This window comes from Chondrus crispus, genomic scaffold (assembly GCF_000350225.1).
Source record: "Chondrus crispus Stackhouse genomic scaffold, scaffold_56, whole genome shotgun sequence".
NCBI classification, from domain to species: domain Eukaryota; phylum Rhodophyta; class Florideophyceae; order Gigartinales; family Gigartinaceae; genus Chondrus; species Chondrus crispus.
This window is the reverse complement of record NW_005178528.1, coordinates 220,379-242,089: the sequence shown is the minus strand read 5'-3', so window position 1 is coordinate 242,089 and position 21,711 is coordinate 220,379. Positions and strand designations below refer to the sequence as shown.

At 47.7% G+C, this 21,711-nt stretch overlaps 2 protein-coding genes; one reads left to right on the top strand and one right to left on the bottom strand.

Moving 5' to 3' along the window:
- The first annotated feature begins 15,254 nt into the window (after positions 1–15,254).
- On the top strand, positions 15,255–16,220 carry CHC_T00006949001 (hypothetical protein). The gene has a single exon (XM_005710236.1). The coding sequence runs from the start codon at positions 15,255–15,257 to the stop codon at positions 16,218–16,220; it is 966 nt and encodes a 321-aa protein (XP_005710293.1).
- A 1,938-nt stretch (positions 16,221–18,158) lies between these two features.
- On the bottom strand, positions 18,159–20,943 carry CHC_T00006948001 (hypothetical protein). XM_005710235.1 is given in 2 exon segments: positions 18,159–18,360; positions 18,361–20,943. The coding sequence occupies 1 exon segment, from the start codon at positions 20,941–20,943 to the stop codon at positions 18,361–18,363; it is 2,583 nt and encodes an 860-aa protein (XP_005710292.1). The 3' UTR covers positions 18,159–18,360.
- Positions 20,944–21,711: the final 768 nt, after the last annotated feature.

Genomic DNA, 21,711 nt, shown 5'->3' with positions numbered 1-21,711 from the left:
ATTTACAAAAGCTGTATGGCTGGCCAGCCATACTGGAACTAGATTAATTTTTGTTAATTTTTTAGAGGTTGATTCTAGTATGGGTAGCCACCCATACAGCTTTTGTAGATCTTGTCGCGCGACAAACACATCACACGTGTGGACCCAAATGCAATGTATTACACGTGTGGATCGATATGCAATGTTTTACACGTGGCGACCAAAATGCAATGTATTACACGTGGTGACCAAAACGCAATGTTTTACACGTGCGAGAAGCTGGTGGATGATGATTGGCCGATTATGATACGGAATCGTATACAGTGCCTCCTACGATATAGTTCTATAGCGTGACATACCTCTAGCTATGGCACTATTGGGGGGATGGCACTATATCCCTGTGCTCCGTTTTGTGACGATTTAGGGCGTCACAAAAAGTGAGACGATTTGTGTGACGATTTGTGAGAGTTTTGCTCTTTTCGCCGCCTTCATCTCATTCGTCTCACGCCATCTTCTTATTCGTCACACATGGTTTGTGAATATTTGTTGAATTGTAGCACTTTTTGAGAACGTTTTGTGATCATGACAAAAATCGTCTCAAACATCACACATTTTCGTGAATCTTTTGTGACGGTTTTGTGAGACGCATCTCAAAACTCTCAAACGTCAACCTTGAAATAAAAACTCTCACACTGATAATGTGCATTTTGTGATGGCAGTGTGCATTTTTTGATGGCTTTGTGTGAGTTGTGTGAGGGGATCACGAAGATCACATATGAAAGTGTTTGTTTATTGACAAGGTGCACCTGAGCCGGTAAGGAATCACCTTACTCGCCCAGGACCGCTCGTAAAGTAGACAAGGACCACTAAAGTAGAATTAGTCATCCTACTGCCATTGGTCTAATTGTTTGAGAAAATTAACGGTGGCACGATATTGACTAAGTAACCATCACCTCCTTTAGAATTCCATAATGCCTAGCTGGACAATAAATGGAGTGCATACCACCGATTGCACAAATGGTTGGATAAACCGCTCTGTCTCTCCCTCTGTATCTCTCTGTCTGTCTCTGTCTCTCTCTATGTTTATACCCATCTCTCTATATGTTTATCCAATTCTTTATGGTGACCATCTATCTATGTGTGTGTCCATCTCTCTATATTTGTGTCCATCTCTCTTCCTTGTATCCCTCTCTCTCTCTATCCCTCCCTCTCCGCCTCTCTGGCTGCATCTCCTCTTCCCTCTATCTGTTTATGTAAACAAGTGTCTTTAAAAAGATTTTTGGGGTTTCCTTCCCTATACTCTATATTGTAGTCCCATTTTCTCTGCAGTATTCGTGAAGGTGCGTTGTTGTCGTACGAAAGCGACGCTTTTTCAGTGACTGGGGCGGACACGAATTGTCGGCACTTATAAATACTTGTTTGTCTATGAGAGGTGGACGTTGAAAAAGGTGGTTGTGAAGTGGGTTGCGTCCTGTGATCAGTGGCCACTGATCACAGGCCGGCAGGGGGTGTCGCACTACACCGTCATTGCTGTATAAAATTGCAAAATATTGATGCAAATTTTGAGAGTTAGGACCTGTGATCAGAGGGGAGCTGTGATCAGTGGCCACTGATCACAGGCCGGCAGGGGGTGTCGTACGACATCGTCATTGCTGTATAAAATTTGCGAAATTTGGTGGCAAATTTTGCAGGATGGGAGCTGTGATCAGTGGCCACTGATCACAGGCCGGCAAGGGTGTCGTACGACACCGTCATTGCTGTAAAAAATTTGCGTACTTCTCGAAACACAGTTGTCTTCATGACCCTGCTGCATATTTGCATCATTTTTGAACAAACGTATACGTGTTCCTGCTGTACTTTCTGTATCCTGTGCAAATGCATTATTTACGTATTTTAATTAGTTCTAACTCTCCGTTGGCGTCGTGTGATCAGCCGCCGCTGATCACATGCCTGAGAGGGGTGCCGTACGACACTAGGTATCATTTCCCACCAAAGTATAATCACAATTCAATACCATCCAAATTTTGCAAATTTTACATCAAGGACGGTGACGGACGGCACCCCTCGCCGGCCTGCGATCAGTGGCGACTGATCACAGCTCCCAAATCTCAAAATTTGCACCCCAAATATTGCAAATTTTTACAGCAATGACTATGTCGGACGGCATTCTTCGCCGGCCCGTGATCAGTTGCCACTGATATCAGGACGCATCCGGTTCAAATACGTAAACATTGCCTTTAAATCCGATGCAAATTTATACAGCAAGGACTGTGTCGCGCGACGCAGGAAGTATTCGGACATTTTCTCCCTTTTAGAAACCAGCGGCCGTCGAGAACGCCGAGCCGAAACCCAACCCCGGCCTTCCCCAGAACGTGCATATGCGGAGGTGCCATCATTAAGCGTACGCAATCTTCGGGCTATTTTTAAACCAAGGTAATCGCGGGCTCCAGGCAGCCGACTCATTGCTTTCTCAATATCCCCACCCTTTCCAACCTCAGCCCGAAAAATGAAAAGTCATGCGCAACGCGCTGTGGCATGAAGTTCAGCTAACGCCATTTTCCATCTGGACCGGAATTACCATCATTACAACAACGGTGCCTCTGCGCCCCGCATCCTTAGGACGGGATTCTAGGGCATTATAATGTATATCGCAAGCTTGTGTTGCTCGAGCGCGTTCACCAGGCGGGAGGATTCTGACGAATATTCGTGTTCACTTGTAGTCCTCAAACGCAATAAAGTTCGTTTACGTACTGCAGTTTCATATGACTAATGCAATGATTTGATATTCGTTTCTTTTTTCGGCGTCTGTAGGGTTCACTAGCACCACTTGTACACACCGTGCCTGGCCTTATTCCACGGTCACCCATTCTGAGGGTGAGTTTTCTCCCTCCTTGATATAAAGACCGGTACGGACACGTAGGGTCCGTACGTTACCGTGTGTAAAATCTGGCTTGAGGCCTAGTTCTAAACGGTCCCGAACTCTTCTTCTGATTACCGCTCAAGTGATTCTAGTGGTGACAGTGATTCACAGAGGAAGGGCACTGATGAGGACGACATCCAAGAGTAGGTACTGGGTAATTCATACTTTCAATAGCGAGAACAGTATCATCATCACTCTGTAGTGACACTTCTATCTTCATTGCACAATTAAATCTAAAGCAACTATGATTAAAAGAACAGTAATTCAATGACACATGACTGACTTTCAAAGCAATCCGGACTGGATGATGTCGGTACCTTTGGAGCCCATACCCAGCTGTTCACTTGCACGTCTAAGTCCCATGGTATTTAGATGCTGCACAGAGCCGTGCATCTTTAAATGTGACCGTTACAAAAATATCGATTTCACAAAAAACACATATGTCTATATACTGACTACGTTCCAATGGTTACCCCCAACTCTTTAGTCTTCGGTATATATTTCAAACAAATTTCTCAAGTATCACTTTCCAAGGGAAATTAACGGAGGACGATACCATCCACCAGTTGATAATGGTATCAGATCTTTTCAATGGCCTCCAATTCGGGAGTGATATAGAGGTCTACTATACCTTGGAGAATGAAGAAGAAAGCAAGGCATGGTTCCCAGCAACAGTCATTAGTCTCAACTACCTTCATGATGATCGTCGAGAGGTGCTCAAAGGGACCATTCAATACAAGGCAGCGTTTGGATTCAGGGCATGTAAAAGCAAGGTTACTTTCAAGGAGGGAAACGAGTTTGTACAAGATGGACAAAAGTTTAGCTGGAGACTCAAAGATACATCCGTGCGATTGGATAACAGCGCAAGCTCAGACGTGGCAAGCGCATCGATGGATGCAGATGATATGGACTATGCTCCAGGTAGTGCCATGGTAGAAAAATGCAAGAAGGTTAACCACACGACGACTGTCTCACTTGACCAGAATACAATCAAAGATACTCGTGAGCTAAATGCTCTTTCCAGACGCCTTCAGTATCTTGAGGAAGTGGTGAAAGGACAGCAATCCTCGATTACGACTGCACTATGGACTCAGAATCCGCTCCTCATTTCTGATGCAGGCTCCAATATTCCTCTTAAGTTTATTTCGTTGCGTCTAGAGCATTGGTTACTCAAGACACCGACACGTCCTACCCCAGTTGAAATAACCCGTGGGACGAAGTGGTTTGTACAAGACTCATTTAAGGCGCGAGCAGACTGCACATTGCTCCAGTTTGATTCTATATCCGAAAGAGTCAAAGCTCAGCTACGAACAAAGGTTTCTATTCTTCCGGAAGATTATATGTGCCGGAAATCAGTTGTGAAGGAGACGAGTATATACTTTAGGAGCTTCCTACACTTGTCAGAAGCACTCGGACCAGCATCACCGCAAGTTGTCAGAGACGTGATCATCGCAAAAAGGCTGGAAAAAGGTACCGACAATTATGTATCTGCCAGAGTGATAGGCTGTATGGCCGGTCCCAACACCGAATCTCTTTCTGACCCGTGCTATATGACAATTGGAGATTCTCTTGCTGTTATAAGGGATGACGAGGATGAACAACGGCACGTTGTATTTCGTCGGGATTGCACTTGGGATTCCATAGAGCAGACCTACTCCTATCCACTGGAAGACATAAGACTATCAGAGCTTAACTTCCAAGAACGCATTTCCAAGGTAATGAGTGCTGAAAAAGTGGTCAGCGGACCATCGGATCGGAAGGAGTCGTTCTACCTGCGATGGAATCTTCAATCCAATCCTTGTCAGTCTATATTTGCTGATGTAAATCGCAGCGACGTACTAGGAGTACTTGAAGTGCATGTCCCATTCATCTCTATCAAAGGGTCTGCCCATGTGAAGCAATTCATCACTGTTGCCAAAGTTCTGGGCCTCTTTAAGTAAACTCAATTCATTCATGCTACAGCAGTCTCCCGCTTCACGCATTTTTCACTGTGGTGAACTAAGAAGTTTCACTATCACATCAAATACGACCCCTTATAAATCGAAGTCGTGGACCATGACCACATCCTCATCGTCTTCGACTTGATCCGCCTGGATTTCATCCTCACCATCCACCACGCTCAGATCATCATTATCCTCGTGATGTGAACCTGAACGGACCGGGGGATCGTGCACGGAGTTGTACATATCTACGGACATCACTAGCTTCTCCTTCAAAATACTGGACAGTTGCTGTGGAAGCTCACCCCGCTTTTCTCCCTGTCCTTCAGTCAAAAGATCTGAGTAGAGCGATCTCAGTCGCGACCGCCATGATCCATTGTGGTGATCCTGGCCATCCACTTCATGCAATATCTGCTCGTTTCGAGAAAATGCACCCCTCGCCTCGATCACCTTCATCAGCATGATCTCCCGAAACAGGACAGCAGTCATGTAAATCACACGAAAGGATTCCTTGGATATTGAATAGAGGTCTTCATCACTGCCACACCTGGTAAAAGCCACCAAGGACTTCAAGGCGACGTGCATGGCATTGAGTCGGATAACAATTTTTCGAGTCTCCTTCCTTCCATCCTTGTCTTTCGTCTCAACGTCATACGTAGTGATAAATATGAAGGGATCGCTTTCAGAAATCAGCTTCTTCCATGCTATCAAATTCAGGGGGTTCACCTCAGCGACCGACTTCATAGCAGTACGACAGGTTCCGTCTGGGATATCTTGGAGGTTCATGTGCGGGCGGGGTGGATTCTCATACTGGAATGAGACTCCCACTTGACTTTGGAAAACATATGAGAAGTTTTGAAAGAAGGATTTCCGCCCAAGCTCCCTGGACTTGTTCAGAAACTGATTACCTATCTTGAAAACGCGGCGAACGATCTCAACCCTAATGTCTTCGTCCTTGATGAATCCAATTGGCTCATCTTCCCCCATCTTATCGCTTCGACGCCGAGCCACACGCCGGGCCTTCTTGATGGCCGTTGAAGCAAATTCTTCGTTGAAGAAAGACTCGACTGTGATCATTGTTATGTAGCCCGGCCTCAGCCAAAAAGGTTTCTCAGCGGTCTTCAGCTTCCCGCGGATGTTCGGATGTACCATTTCGAGTGACTTCGTCCCAATACTCGGATTGTTCATTGCATTTGCAATCAAGCTCTTTCGCCAAGCCTTTCGCAGTACCAGATACTGACGAGCTTGCTTCGTACCCAGCAGCTCCTCGGTTTTCTCCTCGCTTGGGTCCCTTTTCCACAAAAGGACCTCGACAAGTAAAAGTCCGAACCCCAACACTTCGGAACTATTGACGTCCAATTGAAGCTTGGAAAATTGTGTGTCACGACTCACACCCTCTAAGGATTCACTCGCTTCCTTTCTCTGAGGAAGAACTCTCATGGTGCAATTTATCAACGCTCTTGTGAAGATAATGCACATGAATTTCCCTGCGAAGATGTCCTCCATAGGCCTAAGGAGGTCGTTTAAAGAGGCCTTCTCGGCTGCTTTTCCTGTCTTCGGCAGGGCGGAATTCAGAAGAACAATGTTGACGGCGTCCTGGCAGCGTGATAACGTCCGCTCTAAGGTTGAGACACGAGAAGATACAGCCTTGATTGCACCCAGAATTTCCTTTTTTTCAATGGCGAGCTGCTTCTCCAAACGAGCATGCAGTTCCTGGATGACTCGAAGTACTCCGTGGTTAGAGTCTTCCCCAAGTGCTCGAGCCAAATGGGGGCCCCGGGGCTGACTCGGCAAGGAACCTGCCATGCACTCACGACGCGTGGGAACGACGACGTCTTCCACATCTTGAGTTTCGGCGACCCCGTCCATCTCTGCTGCACTAGCCTGCACACTGTCGTCGACGAACTCCTCTGGCTCGCGTCCATGGAGCTCGAGCAACTGACGGTTCGCCCGTTTGCGTTCTGTGTGTTCATCTTCCTCGCCATAATCTCCATCCCCGAACAAAAGGGAAAAGTCTTCACCCGGAGACGAACCGATGGCGCGCTTGCGCTTGCCCGCACGCGGAGGTGCTGCATCAGACGGACCACTTCCCTGACTTCGAACGGGAAGCGAGCACGTGTGAGATGGCGGACTGCCTTGGGGTGTCCTGACTGTATTGCTTGAAACCCGCCGGGATTCCTGCCCAGCCGCTGCGGTAGTAGCTTCGGCCGCAACACGAGGAGATGACCGGCGTTCCGCGGGGACCTGAGCCCCAGGCGCTTGGCTGTTAGACTTCCGAGATGTCAGGGGTCCCTTCTGCTGAGACAAGCGGCCTCGCTGATTGCCTGAAGCAGCGGGTTTCATGGCCGCAGAACGCGAATGAGCACGCCCTGCCTTCTTCCCAGACCTTTTTCGCGGGGTCATTGAGCCTCAGTAGGAACACAGGATGCGCAAAGTCGGGAAGCAAAGGAAAAATGATGGCGAGAGGACTCAATCAGTTGAGAAAACGTGAAAAGGTCGATGAACGCCTCTGGTACTAGCGCGGGTTAGGCATGAGCTTATTCTGGTACGAGCACGTGAAGGTTAAGGACATCACGGGCAAGCGCTGGTTTAGTAGGCAGCAGAATAGCACATCACTTTGCTACATCGAGGTATCAAAAAAACATTTCCGTTACAACTATGGTACTCCAGCAAAAATTCTGGTCCAGTCACTGGCCGGAACCAGAAACGCCCCTCATCCCCGTGCTGAATGGGAACGGCCAAAAAAGCTGGCAAAATATGGCTGCCCGCGAACCAATGACCCACGGGCCACCGTTCATTGCTGGCAAAAATCCAGCATTTTTTGGCCCCAAAAATAGCAACATCATTGCTTTTATTAAACTTATCATAAATCTGACCTTCCTGTGTGTATCATCACAGAGGTCACACTATCTTTGTCTGTATAGATAGTATGCAGTACAGTGCCTCCTACGATATAGTGCTATAGCGTGACATACCTCTGGCTATGGCACTATTTCGGGGATGGCACTATATAAAGGAGGCTCAAATACATATATTTGGGGACAAAGCACACTGCTAACACAAACACAACGAAGCCTGTATAACACAACTAAATAACTTCATCCTTTGAGTACTGAACCATCCCGGATGATACACGTGTGAGCTTATGATAACCTGTGCCAGAGGGTGAGCCATAGCACTATATAGAGGGAAGCACTACTAAAGTAGGCACTATTGAGCGACCTCCCCTGTATGCAGAAGGGAATTTTGTGGCTGTGGGTACAGTACGGTAATTCTCTCACTGGAACAATCAATACCCACATTTCGACCAAAGTTTCGCATGAAATTGATTGCGCACAACGGCGCGCAATTGCAGCCTGGATCAGGACCTCGGTGAGACACAACGGTCCGGCAAACACACACAAGCGCCCCGATCCACGTCATTGGTACGGTAATTCCGCCGGCGGTTATCGGGGTGATCGTCGCACACCTCGACCTTCGACCGTACCCTTCGCCTCGGCTTCGCACCGTTCCCGCTCCTGGATTCCTGTCTGCTCTCAGCTCGGCTCTTTCCTGCACCTGGATCCTGCTGCTCCCCTTCACAGCCATCCGTCCCTCGCCCAAATCCTGCCTGTGCTCCGCCACCTGCGTCTGCAGATTCCAAGCCTCGATCCTTCTTGCACCTGGATCCTGTCGCTCCCCTTCACAGCCACCTGTACCTCACCCGAATCCTGACCGCGCTCCGCCAACTAAACGCAGCTACATCTACACGTTCCGTCCTGCAACTGAATCCTGCCGCTCCGCTTCACAGCCACCTGTACCTCGCCCAAATCCTAATCGCGCTCTCCACCTAGACTCATCTGCGTCTTCAAGTTACGAGCCCCGCTCCGTCCCACAACTGTATCCTGCCGCTCCGCTTCAAAGAATACCGTACTTCGCCCCAATTCTGCCTGCGCTCCCCCACCGGTGTCTGCAAGTCTCCGCTTCTACTGGTACTCTTGCTACGATCATATCTCACTGCCCCAATTACGGCGCCTTTCCCCCCTCAGGCGAGTCTGTATCTTGCTTCTGCTCCTCCACAAGCGACGGTCCGCAGCGTGGGCACAGATTCATCCTCACCCGCGGCCGCCCGCAATCGTCAGTCAGCCTGGCCCCAGTGTGCTTCTAATTGCTCTCTGCAATTGTTCCTTGCCCCTGTCGCCAATTTACACCGCTTGTCCAGTATATACAGTGCGGCTCGGGCATTTTGTGTACATTTGGGATGTCATCTGGGAAAGGAGAGGTACGGACAGTGAACGTTGCATCTGCAAAACTCATGTTTCACGAGTGCTTTCACGGTTTGTTCCCTAAACTCGAAGAAGTCGTCTCAACGCTTTCTGAAGTAACTACGGTGACCTACGCCGATCTAGAATCCATTCTGAGAGTCGTGTCAGATACTAGTGACACTAGTTCTGTCATCATTGATGAGAATGTATTCTCTGCGCTGGTCAATGCGGTATGGGGGACAGAGACCCAATCATGTTTGAGCAACTTACGAGCTCTGTGCTTGACAAAGTGCAACCGCTGCAAAAGATACAAGGAAATGGCCAGGTTTTTGGGCAAGGGAGGAAAGCTGAGCACAAACTGCTCACATTGTCGCCAGCAAGAACCCGCCACTAGTATCCCAAACAAGGTCTATTTCAGTGCCTGGCTTCCCTTTGTTGCTACCCATGAAGCAGAATTTATCGAAGAGGAGCACTGTAAACATTTTCATACAGCTGTGCGTCTAAACGTTCCTGTAGAATGTTGGTACGCGACAGATCGCAACATGGATCAGGCTGCGCGTCTTGAATTTCAAACACAGGTTAAAGCTGTCGTTGAAAAAGTAGAGAAGTTCAGTTATAACACGCACATGCGTGGCGTGAACTCCGTGCAACTAATTTGCAGTCAACGAAGACACAACGCCGATGCCAAGAGGAGAAAATTGACTGCACAAATGTATAATTGCTGCGGTGGCATCTCTTTTTCTTTTTCACGTGGAGCTGTTTCTAGAACAGCGGTTAGGCACAACTCATTCCACGAAGTGGCACAGAGAAAATTCTGTCTGACGCAGGAGTGCAAGTCAATCGTTCAGCAGCGAGCGACGGAAGGGAGCTCACCATTTATGGTTGTGTGCGAATCTTCGCGCATCTGGCCATTTGTTTATACAGTACGCGCAGGTGTATCAGACTTGGTTAGACACGGTCACTTCAAACTTTCGCAGGTCAGTGGATCCCAAGCAATCTCTACTTATTTTTGCCAATGAAAGCAAAAACTTCGATGTCATTTTTCATCAATCGTCTCCTTTTGCGGTGGCACTGTCGACCAGTCTAGGAGTTTCCTTATGCAGGCAGCACCAGATTGTAGAGGGGTTCATTGACTCGACGTACAAAACAAACGGGTCAGGTCTGGAATTTCTTGTCATGTTAGGTACTGTGCTTGGTACTGGGTTTCCGTTAATTTACTTTTTCGTCGAAGGAGGGGGCAAACATGGACAAAACGTAAGACGAAAAGACACAATTTTGGGTGTCTTCAAGGCTATGCATAGAACCTTGAACTCTTTCCGTCCTCTGTTCTTTTTTTCGGACAAAAATTCCGGGCAGCTTGACGCTATCAAGCGTGTGTATGGTATTAACCAGTCTCTGTGCCTTTGGCATTTGAAAAGGGCAATTAAGCAGAAGATATCGGGACTGAGAAAAGAAAATAAAAGCGTCCTTTCGAAGGAAAAGGAGCAAGCGCTGATGGACCTGATTACCCTGCACTTTAATCGGCATCCTTTTTTTGACAAGCACTTCTCCATGCTTTTTGCAAAAGAGAAAGCCAAAGATGAGCTCCACGCCTTCTTCTCGTCTGAAACAGAAAGCACCCTGAAGGATTATCTGCTACGGAATTGGTATGATGATAACATATTCTTTTGTTAGGGTCGTAGAAATGCTTCCCTGATACCCCTTTTGAAGACAACTATGATGTGCGAGTCGCACTGGTCACTTCTGAAGCGCCTTTATTTATTGCCATACAACCGCTCCATAGTAGATCTTTTGCTTTATGTTCTTGACAGTAAGCTATTGAGCAAGTATACATCGGACTACCATCTTCTGATGAATGGAAGGAAGAAGCCCAGTTGGTGGCGAGAATTTGTCGAGGAATGGAAGAGATGTGCCACAACGACAATTCGAGGGATTTATATCGTGGACAAGGACACGTGGACATGCTCATGCCCGGCTTATCTTCGAAGCCCCTTTCTACTGTGCAAGCATCTAGTTGCTGGGGCAGATGTGCCTGTTTATCGTGACATAATCCGAAGGCGGCACCCTCCTTTCCTGGAGATACAAAGAGAGCCAAACAGGTTCATTCCAAAGCTTGAGGGGGCGCTGCAACGTCATCAGAATCATGCAGCTCCTCCTCAGCTGTGCATAAACGACAATAGCATAGCGAACATTCTCAGCAATGAATTCTTTGCAGACTCGAGAGAAAGTTTGATGAAGAACACTGCTGAAGCCGCACGCGAGGCAAAAGAGGTCTGTGTGTGGATGACAGAACATATCTCAAGTCTGTCTGAAACTACAACCGGCAGTAAGCAAATCATGTATGTCAACGGCACTGTGCTGAGGAATTTTAAGAAGTACAAAAGAGATATTGAACATGACAAAAGCATGCGCAGGCAACCCCGCACTTGGTCAAACGCAAACACTATGCACAATCCGTAAAGAACTAGGAAAGTTACAGAGTATCAATTGAGGGGGAGGAAAGAGGTATGATAGGGTAACAATGTGGGGAGAAGTAGCAAGTAAAGGAGGGGTTTGGGAGGAGTGGTGGAAGAAGTGGGAGGAGTGGAGCGGCGTATGTATAAAGTAAATACCCACATTTCGACCAAAGTTTCGCATGAAATTAGCCGCATTCGTGGAATTACGCAAAAACGGAATTCTGTCTAACCTTCCGACAGCAAGGATAGCCCAGTCTACTGTATGCGTGATTTGCGGACAGAATTCTATTGCAGAAAATTAGAAAAACGTAAATTACGCAATCCCCTCGGCATCGTTCATTGTGAGTACGAGTTCCCATAGCCTAGAGAATCTCGTTCTCCTTTGGACACTCACACTATGGGATCTGGTAGGCAAAGGGATTTTACCAAAGCAAAGACTAAGGAGACTTTGAAAACATGGCAAGTTGCCTTGGTATCCATGAGCGTAAAGTGCATGTCAGGACATACATCAGCTTTCACCAATCCTGTAACGATATCATATACTGCACTCAAATACCAAGATGCAAGAGAAGAATTGTCCAAACACCTTTCTAGGAGTAACCGCATCAGCTCTGCAGACTTTATGTTCAACTTCAACTCCTATAGTCAGGCGTCATGTCTCTTCCTGTTCAGATTTGGAAGGTCTGATATCCTGAATCTTGTTCCTTTTATTGGATGGCCAACGCACAAAACGAAAACGACCCGCAATCGCTATAGGACAAATCCAATTTTGTCGACATGCATTATGCTGCGGCGCCTTGCAACGCCGCTTCGATGGAAAGAGCTGGAAGTAGAGTTTGGAAAGCATTCTTCCCAGCTTTGTGAAATATTTTGGGAAACAATAGAATGCTTTGCAGAGGAGCGGATGCATTTCCTCACGGGGCCATTTCCGCAATCATTTATGGAACGCCGACGTACTTTGTATTCCAAATGCATATTCGAAAAGTCCAATGCACTAAGGAATTGCGTCGGTTTTATTGACGGTACAGTGATTGGTGTTGCCAGACCGGGGAGATTTAGCAAGCAACTAGTGATGTACAATGGACACAAAAGGAAGCACGCAATCAAGTTTCAAGCGGTCACAGCTCCAGATGGATTGATTTTGCATGTCTGCGGTCCTGTAGAGGGCCGTCGACATGATTGGACTTTGTACACAAGAAGCAATTTAGAGCAAGAGCTACCAGATTGTATGAGCTCAGAACATCAAAATTTCTGTATCTACGGAGATAGCGGGTACGCCAAGAGGTGGTTTTTGGAGGTTCCTTATCAAGGAAGCAATCTCTCAGCATCTCAAAGAGCCTTCAATAAGGCCATGTCAAGCGTTCGGATTACTGTCGAGTGGGCGTTCAAAGAAGTGAAACTTTACTTTACAGCCATGGACTTCAAAAGAAAATTAAGGATTGGACAGTCACCAGTCGGCCTGCTCTACCTGTGTGCAATGCTACTTCACAACATTAGAAACTGTGCAAGTCCAATGCAGATTTCCCAATTCTTTCGCTGTTCTCCTCCTTCTGTAGAGCAGTACATCCACCATAAGGAATAAACCGCTATCCTATGAAACGACAGACTCCTGCTCGCGTGCGCCCTTCGCGAGCAGAAATTTTTGTGCTAACACAACAAAGACGCAAATTTTATTTAGTAACACCGACTTCAAAGCAATAAAACATGACTATCATTACTGGCTCGTAAAAGCCGCCATCATGAGCTTGAACTTGTCCAGCTCGAGCTGTTGCGCTTCCGAACGCTCAATGCGACGTTCTTCAAAATCCCGAGTGCGCTCCTCACGATCGCGCCATCCTCTCTCGCTCAAATGCCAGCCGATCGCGCTCCAAGTCCACTCGAGCGAGATCGGCATCGCGTAGATGGGCTCCGAACTGTGCCATCTCGCCCATTGCAATACTCGATTTTGAGGTTTTGGACTTCTTAAGGGGCCGCGGAGAAATAGAGTCTTCATCTTCAGTACTGTCCCTGTTTCCAGCATGCTGCATGGCCGAATTCATGAGATCATTTCCAATCCGTTCTTTTTCTGCATCACGCTCCTTTCGAGCGTTTTTTACAGCGTTTCGTTGCTCTAAATTATCATCCCGAGCATCGCGCATGCTCATCAGTAGTTCTTCTAGCTCTCCAACTTCCCCACTATCCCCGACATTTTTTGGTTCTTGCTATCGTCGCGATCGAAGGAATTCTGTAGACGTTGATAGCGGTCCCGGACGCTTTTCCAAGTGACTTGCTGCGTTACTGCCTCATTGCCGTTTATTGTGTCAGAAGCGATCTCGAATCTCTTGCGGGACTCTCCGAACGCGACGAGATGTTCACGTGATGCTGCAACTTCTCGGACGATTACAAGATCTTCTTCACTTGTAAAGCGGGAATGGCGCTTTCCTCTGCAAGCGGCAGCGGCGAGTTCTTCGTCAGAGAGAGTCAAAACGTTGGCCATATTGGTTTCAATGAGTGTGGGCAGGATCGTTGAAAGGGAATAGTTATAGTGGATGGAAGGAAGGTAGAGAGGGAGAGAGGGAGAGTGAGAGAGAGGGAGAGTGGGATGAGAGCGCCGTTCCATGTCTGAAGATCGCGGGAAAACGTCCGCCGTATGGTTTCATCTCCTGGACATCTGTCCTGAAATGTTCCATTTGGCGCGATTGAAGTGGTGACTAATGGGTCATTTTTCTGCTTTATTTCTCACGTCTCTCAGCCAGAATTCTGCTCACCGCCCCACGTGTAACTCGTGTCATGAATTCCTCACAATTTCCAAGCAGAATTTTGCTTGCGTAATCTCTCTATTATATCTATTGGAAAAGCAGTGCGACGATCACCCCGATCACCGCCGGCGGAATTACCGTACCAATGACGTGGATCGGGGCGCTTGTGTGTGTTTGCCGGACCGTTGTGTCTCACCGAGGTCCTGATCCAGGCCGCAATTGCGCGCCGTTGTGCGCAATCAATTTCATGTGAAACTTTGGTCGAAATGTGGGTATTGGAACAATCATAGCAGTGAAAGAAGTTGGTGTCCTGCAGAGTGGTTCCTCAAACATGCGACTGCTTCGCCGGGTTGAAATCCTGTATGTTTTGTATGGCGCATAAGCGGATGGATTACTACAAAATGACGCACTTCGCATCCAATGATGCCCAAGTATGTGAATGGACTGTGTGGTATCTATCGTATGGAAACAATGCACACGAAAGAGCTGAAGCGAAGGACGCATCCGAGCCCCAATTGTTGCCAGAGATGCACCTTCCACCAATCAACGCTTTCATCAACTCGTTACATTGAATATTTCGCACTCAGAAAACCTCAGCGCAACTGCTGTATCGTAGACCTAAGACTTTTGAGGGGACAGAGGGCACACTGCAGTGGGTCTGGTAGCGTCAGATCTGCGTACCTCATGTGCTACGGTAAGTCAGTATACAGAACAGAAATCCGACGTAGCGATGCCACGGAACGGACATCACACGCTATAATCCACAGATCACCTGTTGAGTGTACTAGAGAGTATTATACAAGTGTAAACAATTCTCCCGAGGTTCAAGTCATCTCCTAAGTCTTCATTTAGAGCTATGAATTCGCTTCGCAGGAAGAGTCGTCAATATTAGTTTGGACGCGTCAATACAACTTCATCAAACTAACAGGGAGAGCGGCTCAGCAAAGCGCTTCATCCCCGGTTAACTTATCCTCAATATGTCTTGCCGATCATCTGCTAGCTTCTGGAAATCTCATGTCTTGGTTGCCGTCACTCTCTACCTAGCGATTGTTGACGCGACTGCAACTTGCACTGTAGATACCCCCGACAGTATTCCACCTGGCTACACTTCCTACTTGCAGAAGGATGCTTCTGTGAATCTCTACTATGTTCGTCGCGACAACGCTACTGGTCCCACAGTTGTTCTGCTTCATGGATGGCCTCAGAACTGGGCCTCGTGGTACCGTGTCATGCGGCTTTTCCCCTCATCATATGATGTGATTGCCGTCAATTTGCGCGGTGTGTCGCCTTCCAATGCTCCATCGACGGGGTATACCAAGGCAATCATGGCTCGAGACATTCGGGCACTTCTAAATTCCTTGAATCTACGAAAAGTCCATCTTGTGGGTCATGACATCGGTGGGATGGTGTCCTACGCCTTTGCGGTGCAGTATCCGAAAAGAGCTCTCAGCCTCACAATAATTGATGTTCCATTGCCTGGAACTCCCGCCTTTGATCAAGTAAACGTGGATCCTCGGGCATGGCACTTTGGCTTCAACGCTGCGAAAGAATTTCCGGAAGCACTTACAACCGGACGTGAAAGTTTCTTCTACTCGAAATTCATGCGGGAGTTGTCTGGCGGACCTGATGCTCTCACGCCACAAGAAATTCGAGTTTCGGTCAATGCATACAGCGTGCCATCGACGGCCCACGCTGGTTTCGAGTGGTATCGCGCGTTCGCCCAAGATGCAGAGGACAACAAAGAATTCGCCGAGCGGGAGAAACTCACCCTTCCAGTTCTAGCATTGACTGGAAGCATTCTGTCGCCAGAGCCTTACGTTTTTTTTATGATGCAAGATCTGGCAAAGAATGTTTCCGGGCATTCTATAGATTCAGGGCACTTTATCCCTGAAGAGGCACCCGAGCAGCTGGTAAAGCTTGTGACAGCCTTCCTACCAAAGTAACATTCTGATTTGGAAACGACAGTGGTCAGGGGGCCGGAGGAATATCATCTGGAGAGTAAGAGTCGTTTGGCATGTAGCCGTTTACAAGATCATCACGGCCTGAGAGTTCAGTATAAATTGCAGCACAGTTCGCAACGGCAAACGAAGTTGTCGTGTTGTTGCAGTAAGGCTCTTGTTTTCTATGGTCCATAAAAATGCATGTTACTGGGAAAGTGCGACATTCTATATTTCTTGCCTTAGCGTGAAATATTATTCTAACAGTCTAATGCCTCGATTGTGGATTCCTCCAGTTATAGCTGAAATAGTTTTCCCACGGCAGATCGTCTCATCTTTCACGTTTCAAACCCTTCACGTCTCATACCTGTTATGCAAATCCCGAACCTGCCTGTGGAGACACTACTGTGAGGTAATATCGGTAAGAATGAAATGTACCTTCGACCGTGTCGTTTTGCTGGGGAGTTTGATGAGTCCGTTCAATTTCAGATTAAATTGGGTTTTTATCAGCTTTCATCGTCGCGGTTTCAACTACGTCTATCAAAAGCTTTACAGGGGTGCAGTGGCAATTGAATCAGCAACGTATTGTCCACTGCACCATGAACTCCCTCCTCCCGTCAACAGATTCTGCGGCAACAAAAGGTCGATGCGACAGGATTTGAAATGTGATGCATCTCGTCATGCAGTGCCCTTGCAATTTGCAAGGGACGTATATATTGTATAGGAGAAAAGCAATAGGCGAACGAAAGAGTCTGTTTGAATGGCAGAAGCAAGGATTATAATTTTCGTTCTATGTTCAATAAGACTGACTACCAGCTATCTATATATTTATTGAGCTTCTTCTTCTTCTTTATTGTGAGGGGCTAGGGCTAATTTTATTGAGCTTAACATTGTAGAGGGGCCATAGCAAACACATTTGTAAAATGGGTACTTCCGGCAAGTGTGGCACCGTGTCCAACAACGTGAATATGTGTGTAGCTCATCAGGTCCTCTTCGACTATTTTTACCAATCGTGAATAAAGCAACGCATGTCGATTCATTGTTTCTTATTTTGAAACCGGAACATGCGCTATATGTTTTCCCCAGTTCGGGGTATCTGTGTTACTGTGCATCACGACAACGTTCTTGTATTTCGCCGGTGCTAAAAAGATGCATAAGCCTGAAACAAGATTCATTCTTACATGCCGGGATTGCTGTGTGCGTTAATGAAGCAACTAATTATCCCTCTATGAAATGAATCCCTATTTATTCGAAGAGATACAGCGCACGGGCCCTTGTATAGCTCCTTCAAATAGGATAGCTATTGGACAGTAGCCTAGGGAAGCCAGCATATCAAATAACCCGCACTACTGTATGTACCAACAGGGTTATCTTATACCTGACGACATAATACGCGTATCCGGACAATAACGAGTAATTTATCAGATATCTGCTTTCAAATTGCCACCATCTTGATACAGAGCTTGTTTATAAAAACACACGAAAGCTCCAGTGTGGACCATGTACGTCTCCTTTTACTATGAAGGCATTGTGAGCCAAATCCTCGACTAAATCTACATCGCAAAACGAACAATTACCTCAAAGGGCACTGGCCCGTAAACGAATGCTTACTCTAGTAATCTGGAGAAATGCAAAAAACTTTGTGATCATCACCGACAACACGCCGCAGAAAAAAACAAAGATGACTCGCACGGAGGAACTCAAAAACTCCACTCGACATCACCACCACTGAAAGCACACTCTACTCGCTGGTGAAGTCTTGGGCATGAACAGCGTTCAGTTTATGCTTTTATGCACCCGTACAGGAAGCGAAGACCTCTTAATACTTTGCCGTTCTTGGCAAGACGGATCCTCGCAAACACCTCTGTAGGCGTATCTCAGAAAAGCCTAGAGTGAAGGGAATATGTACAAAACAGAGAGAGGCAAGAGCGGCAATCAGAGATATGAATAATGGCCAAGGCGTGCCCTATTTTTATATATTCACATGGAGCACTTTGGATGTTGTTGCTTAACGTGTCCGCAGTGAGGCATATTCCTTAAGCGTTATGCTATCCCAAACGGAGCTGGACAAACACTTCAGTGAGGTCTGAAAACGGCGACATAGATAATCCTCTTCGATTTTGATGCAACAAGGCATATGCTGGGTTCATTCAGACTCGTCTAAGTCGACGCGAAATTTCCTTGATGCATCTTGCGCGGCTTGGCGACCAGGTCTCTTCCTTCGCGGTTCACTATTTCCTCGTTCTCCATGTTTGGAGCGAACGCGTTTCGTAACTGCCCTTTTCGCACTTCCGCGCGCACCTCTTCCAACTCGAGAAGCCAAGGTGACATCGGCTTCGTCGATCGCGTCTTCTCGCATTAAGGTACTGAATAAATTGAAAAGGGCATCTGCCTGTGCACTGTCATACCCAGCACGATTGGCATCCACAAAAGCTTGGTGCATTGCACCGACTGGATGGAAAGGTGGCATTCCATATGGCCCTTGAGCGATGCTATCCGTTTCCACTGTGTCTACAACTGGCATAAACCGAGTGACCTTCAGATGCTTCTTCAAAAGCAACAACAACGAGATCCGGGCAGCGCTTTGCAAAACAAGGTCTCTCTTTTCTAGAGAGGCAGCATGCCCATTCTGATACTCACGTCGTCTCACATAGCCCGCCGCATGAAGTGTAGCTTGCCCGCTGTTCGAGATAATTCTCGTTGCAACTCCTACGAGGTGACTGACTTCCTCTTTCGCATACTTCAGTTTCGAATCCGCTGCCGCCGTTCCTCCTCCTTGCGTAAGTGAACCCCCGACTCCAGCTCCATCTGTGTAATCGATGGATGCCATAGTTGCGGCAAAAAAGTATAGAGTCGGTATCGAGCAAAGCCTTCCTGATATCGTGATGTCTATTTCACCGGTTTCAGCTGGAATGACGTCATCATCCTTATCATCCACCTCAGATATTGCATGAGGAGCCACCTCTGTGTCAAGCGTTGATGCTTCAAACAGTCCGTTTTCCCGGTGTACCGCGAAAACCTCGTTTTTCGTCCGTTTCGATGATTTCTTGCGTACAGATATGCGTGGATCGAACTCGCGAATGAGACTCTCCAACACACCACGGCGTTTATCTTTTCGCATGGACATGATCGCCTGAGACAATAACGATTGTCCACTCTTTTCATCCGCAGCCATTTTTAGTATTCTCTCCACTGTGTAAAGAGACTCACCTGGAACCTCACTCTCCTTTACCAGGGGTGGGCGACCATATCGCACAGCGAAGGATGACTCGAAACAGCGGCGAAGCCCGGGTAGAGCAGCTGATGCGAGCATGTCAGAATGACGGTCAGCCAAGAATGAAATCACACGATAAGAAAACTCGCGGCAAGATGGGTCTCCGTCTAAGAGTAAGCAAAACAGGCTGGGTATCACTGTGGCCGGAAGAACAAGGCCCTGTCGAACCAGGAGTCCAAGAATGTGCGCAACAACCTGCCGGACTGGGCGGGCCGCGCTGTGCACAGCTGTCTCTAACCGCGCAATCATAGTCTGGGCGCTTAGCGCGAGATACCCAGCCTCCGCGTCTTCTTCGGCACCCAGCTGAGGCTGCTGGACGTCTTCGCGTATTGCCGTGGACTCTTGCTCTGCAGAAACAGCGCATTTCGGCTTCTCCCCTTTTCGATTCGCTGCCTTTGTGCTGGTCTTCTTTTGTTCCTCTTTAATAATCTTGCTTCTGGAATTGCGCTCTTCTTCATCTCGCAGCAGCTCACGGAAGCCTTCCAGAACACAGAGCGCCAATCCATCTCCAGAACTCGAAAAGTTTCCATTGGCTGGAGCAGAGAGGTTCGAATTTTCCAATGCCGATACCAGAACTCGCGTCCCCTTCGCGAGGAGACTTCGATGCCGAATTAGCACATGAGTGAGCGCCCTGACGGATGACCGCGCGAGCGTATGACTAGGGAATGATGTGCAAAGCATATCACAAATCGACTCTATCGTGTCGTACGCTTCTGAGACGAGCTCTTCAGCGAAGTCTCCAAATCGAATCAACAGCCCAAGTCTGACTAGGGCACATCGCGAATTCTTTTCCAGTGGCGACAAGCGGGGTATATCCGCGAGCTGAACGTACTCCTGAAGGTTAGTACTTTGGGTGGCCGTGATGGCCACTCTTGCAGATTCTTCAATAGCGTCCTTCTCAGAATTCAAGAAGCTCATGAAATTCCTTGTGGTGCGCTCCAGAGATTCTGATGCTTCGGCCGAAGCAGACTTGTGCGTCACGACACACAAGCAGCGCACTGCAGCCTCTTCTACAATCTGTACTGGGGACGTACAAACGATATGCTCCACATCACGCATAAGCTCTTCCAAAAATTCAACATCCCAATCCCCATGTGCACCAACCGCTAGCTCAAGAATATGCAACACACAGTCGACGCATCCTAGGTCTGAATGTGATATCACCCCGTCTAGCATCCCCTTGATGATTGGGGCCAATGACTGACAGTGCGAGCGGAGGAGGCTAGAATCCAGTTCAGAGAAAGCTCGCAAGACTGAGCAACATGCTTGCTTTTTGGCTGACACAATTCTGACCTGTTTCCGGTCCGATTCTGACAGTTCTGTAGGCCTTCGTCCTTGTGGCAAATCGGCCAGTATGTCTTCGTAATCCCGAAGACGATGTACGGATGCATTAACGATGCCAACTACAAACTGCTTGTGGTCGGCAAGAATGCTACCTTGAAAAGCTCGGGCCATGATCGAGTGGTGGCTCTTGATCGGAAAGCTTGATAGCACTGCCTGCAATCGCTCCACAACTTGAGCGACGGCTTGCGCATCTGGATAACTGTCTAATTTTGTCTGGCGAAAAACGTCGAAACCGAATAGTCCTAATCGTAGAGTGCGCTCGGAAGCTTCGCGGACTGAAGCTTCAGAATCGTCTAACCGAGGAACTAAGCAAATGCATATATCAACAATCCTGCTTTCCATTCGTCTTGCTCCTTCAGACACATCCACTGACTTTGCTTGCCCCAGCAGAGATCTCTCTGACCGCTCTAGTGCATCTGCCAGAACTGCTTTCATGATTGATACCGCTCTTTTCCTGACTGATGTCGATGTATCTCTCAACCGTTCCTTGACAATGGAAAAAACGCGCCTAGGCGTGGTTTGATCCATCAGTGCTTGCCCCACGTCCACTTTGTGCATGCTTTCATCGTCATCCCCGGCAGAAACGTTCCTAAGAAGTGATCTACTCAGCAGATCAAGCGCTGCATCTCGGGCTAGAGTTGATACGTCTTTGCAGCTAGCTTCGATGGAAACGATGATGTCTGGAAGAACACGCAGAATGCCATCGCAGGCCTCATCCACCAGAGAGAGCGCTCTAATGGATTTCGCACGCACAGACGGAGCATGATCTTGCATCCCATCCAAAATCGCATCTAGAAGAGTTCGAAATCCCTTCGCAAAACATCGCTTGATTCCGATGGATTTTGCCGCCGCAATTGCCTCTTGCTCACGGACCTCTTC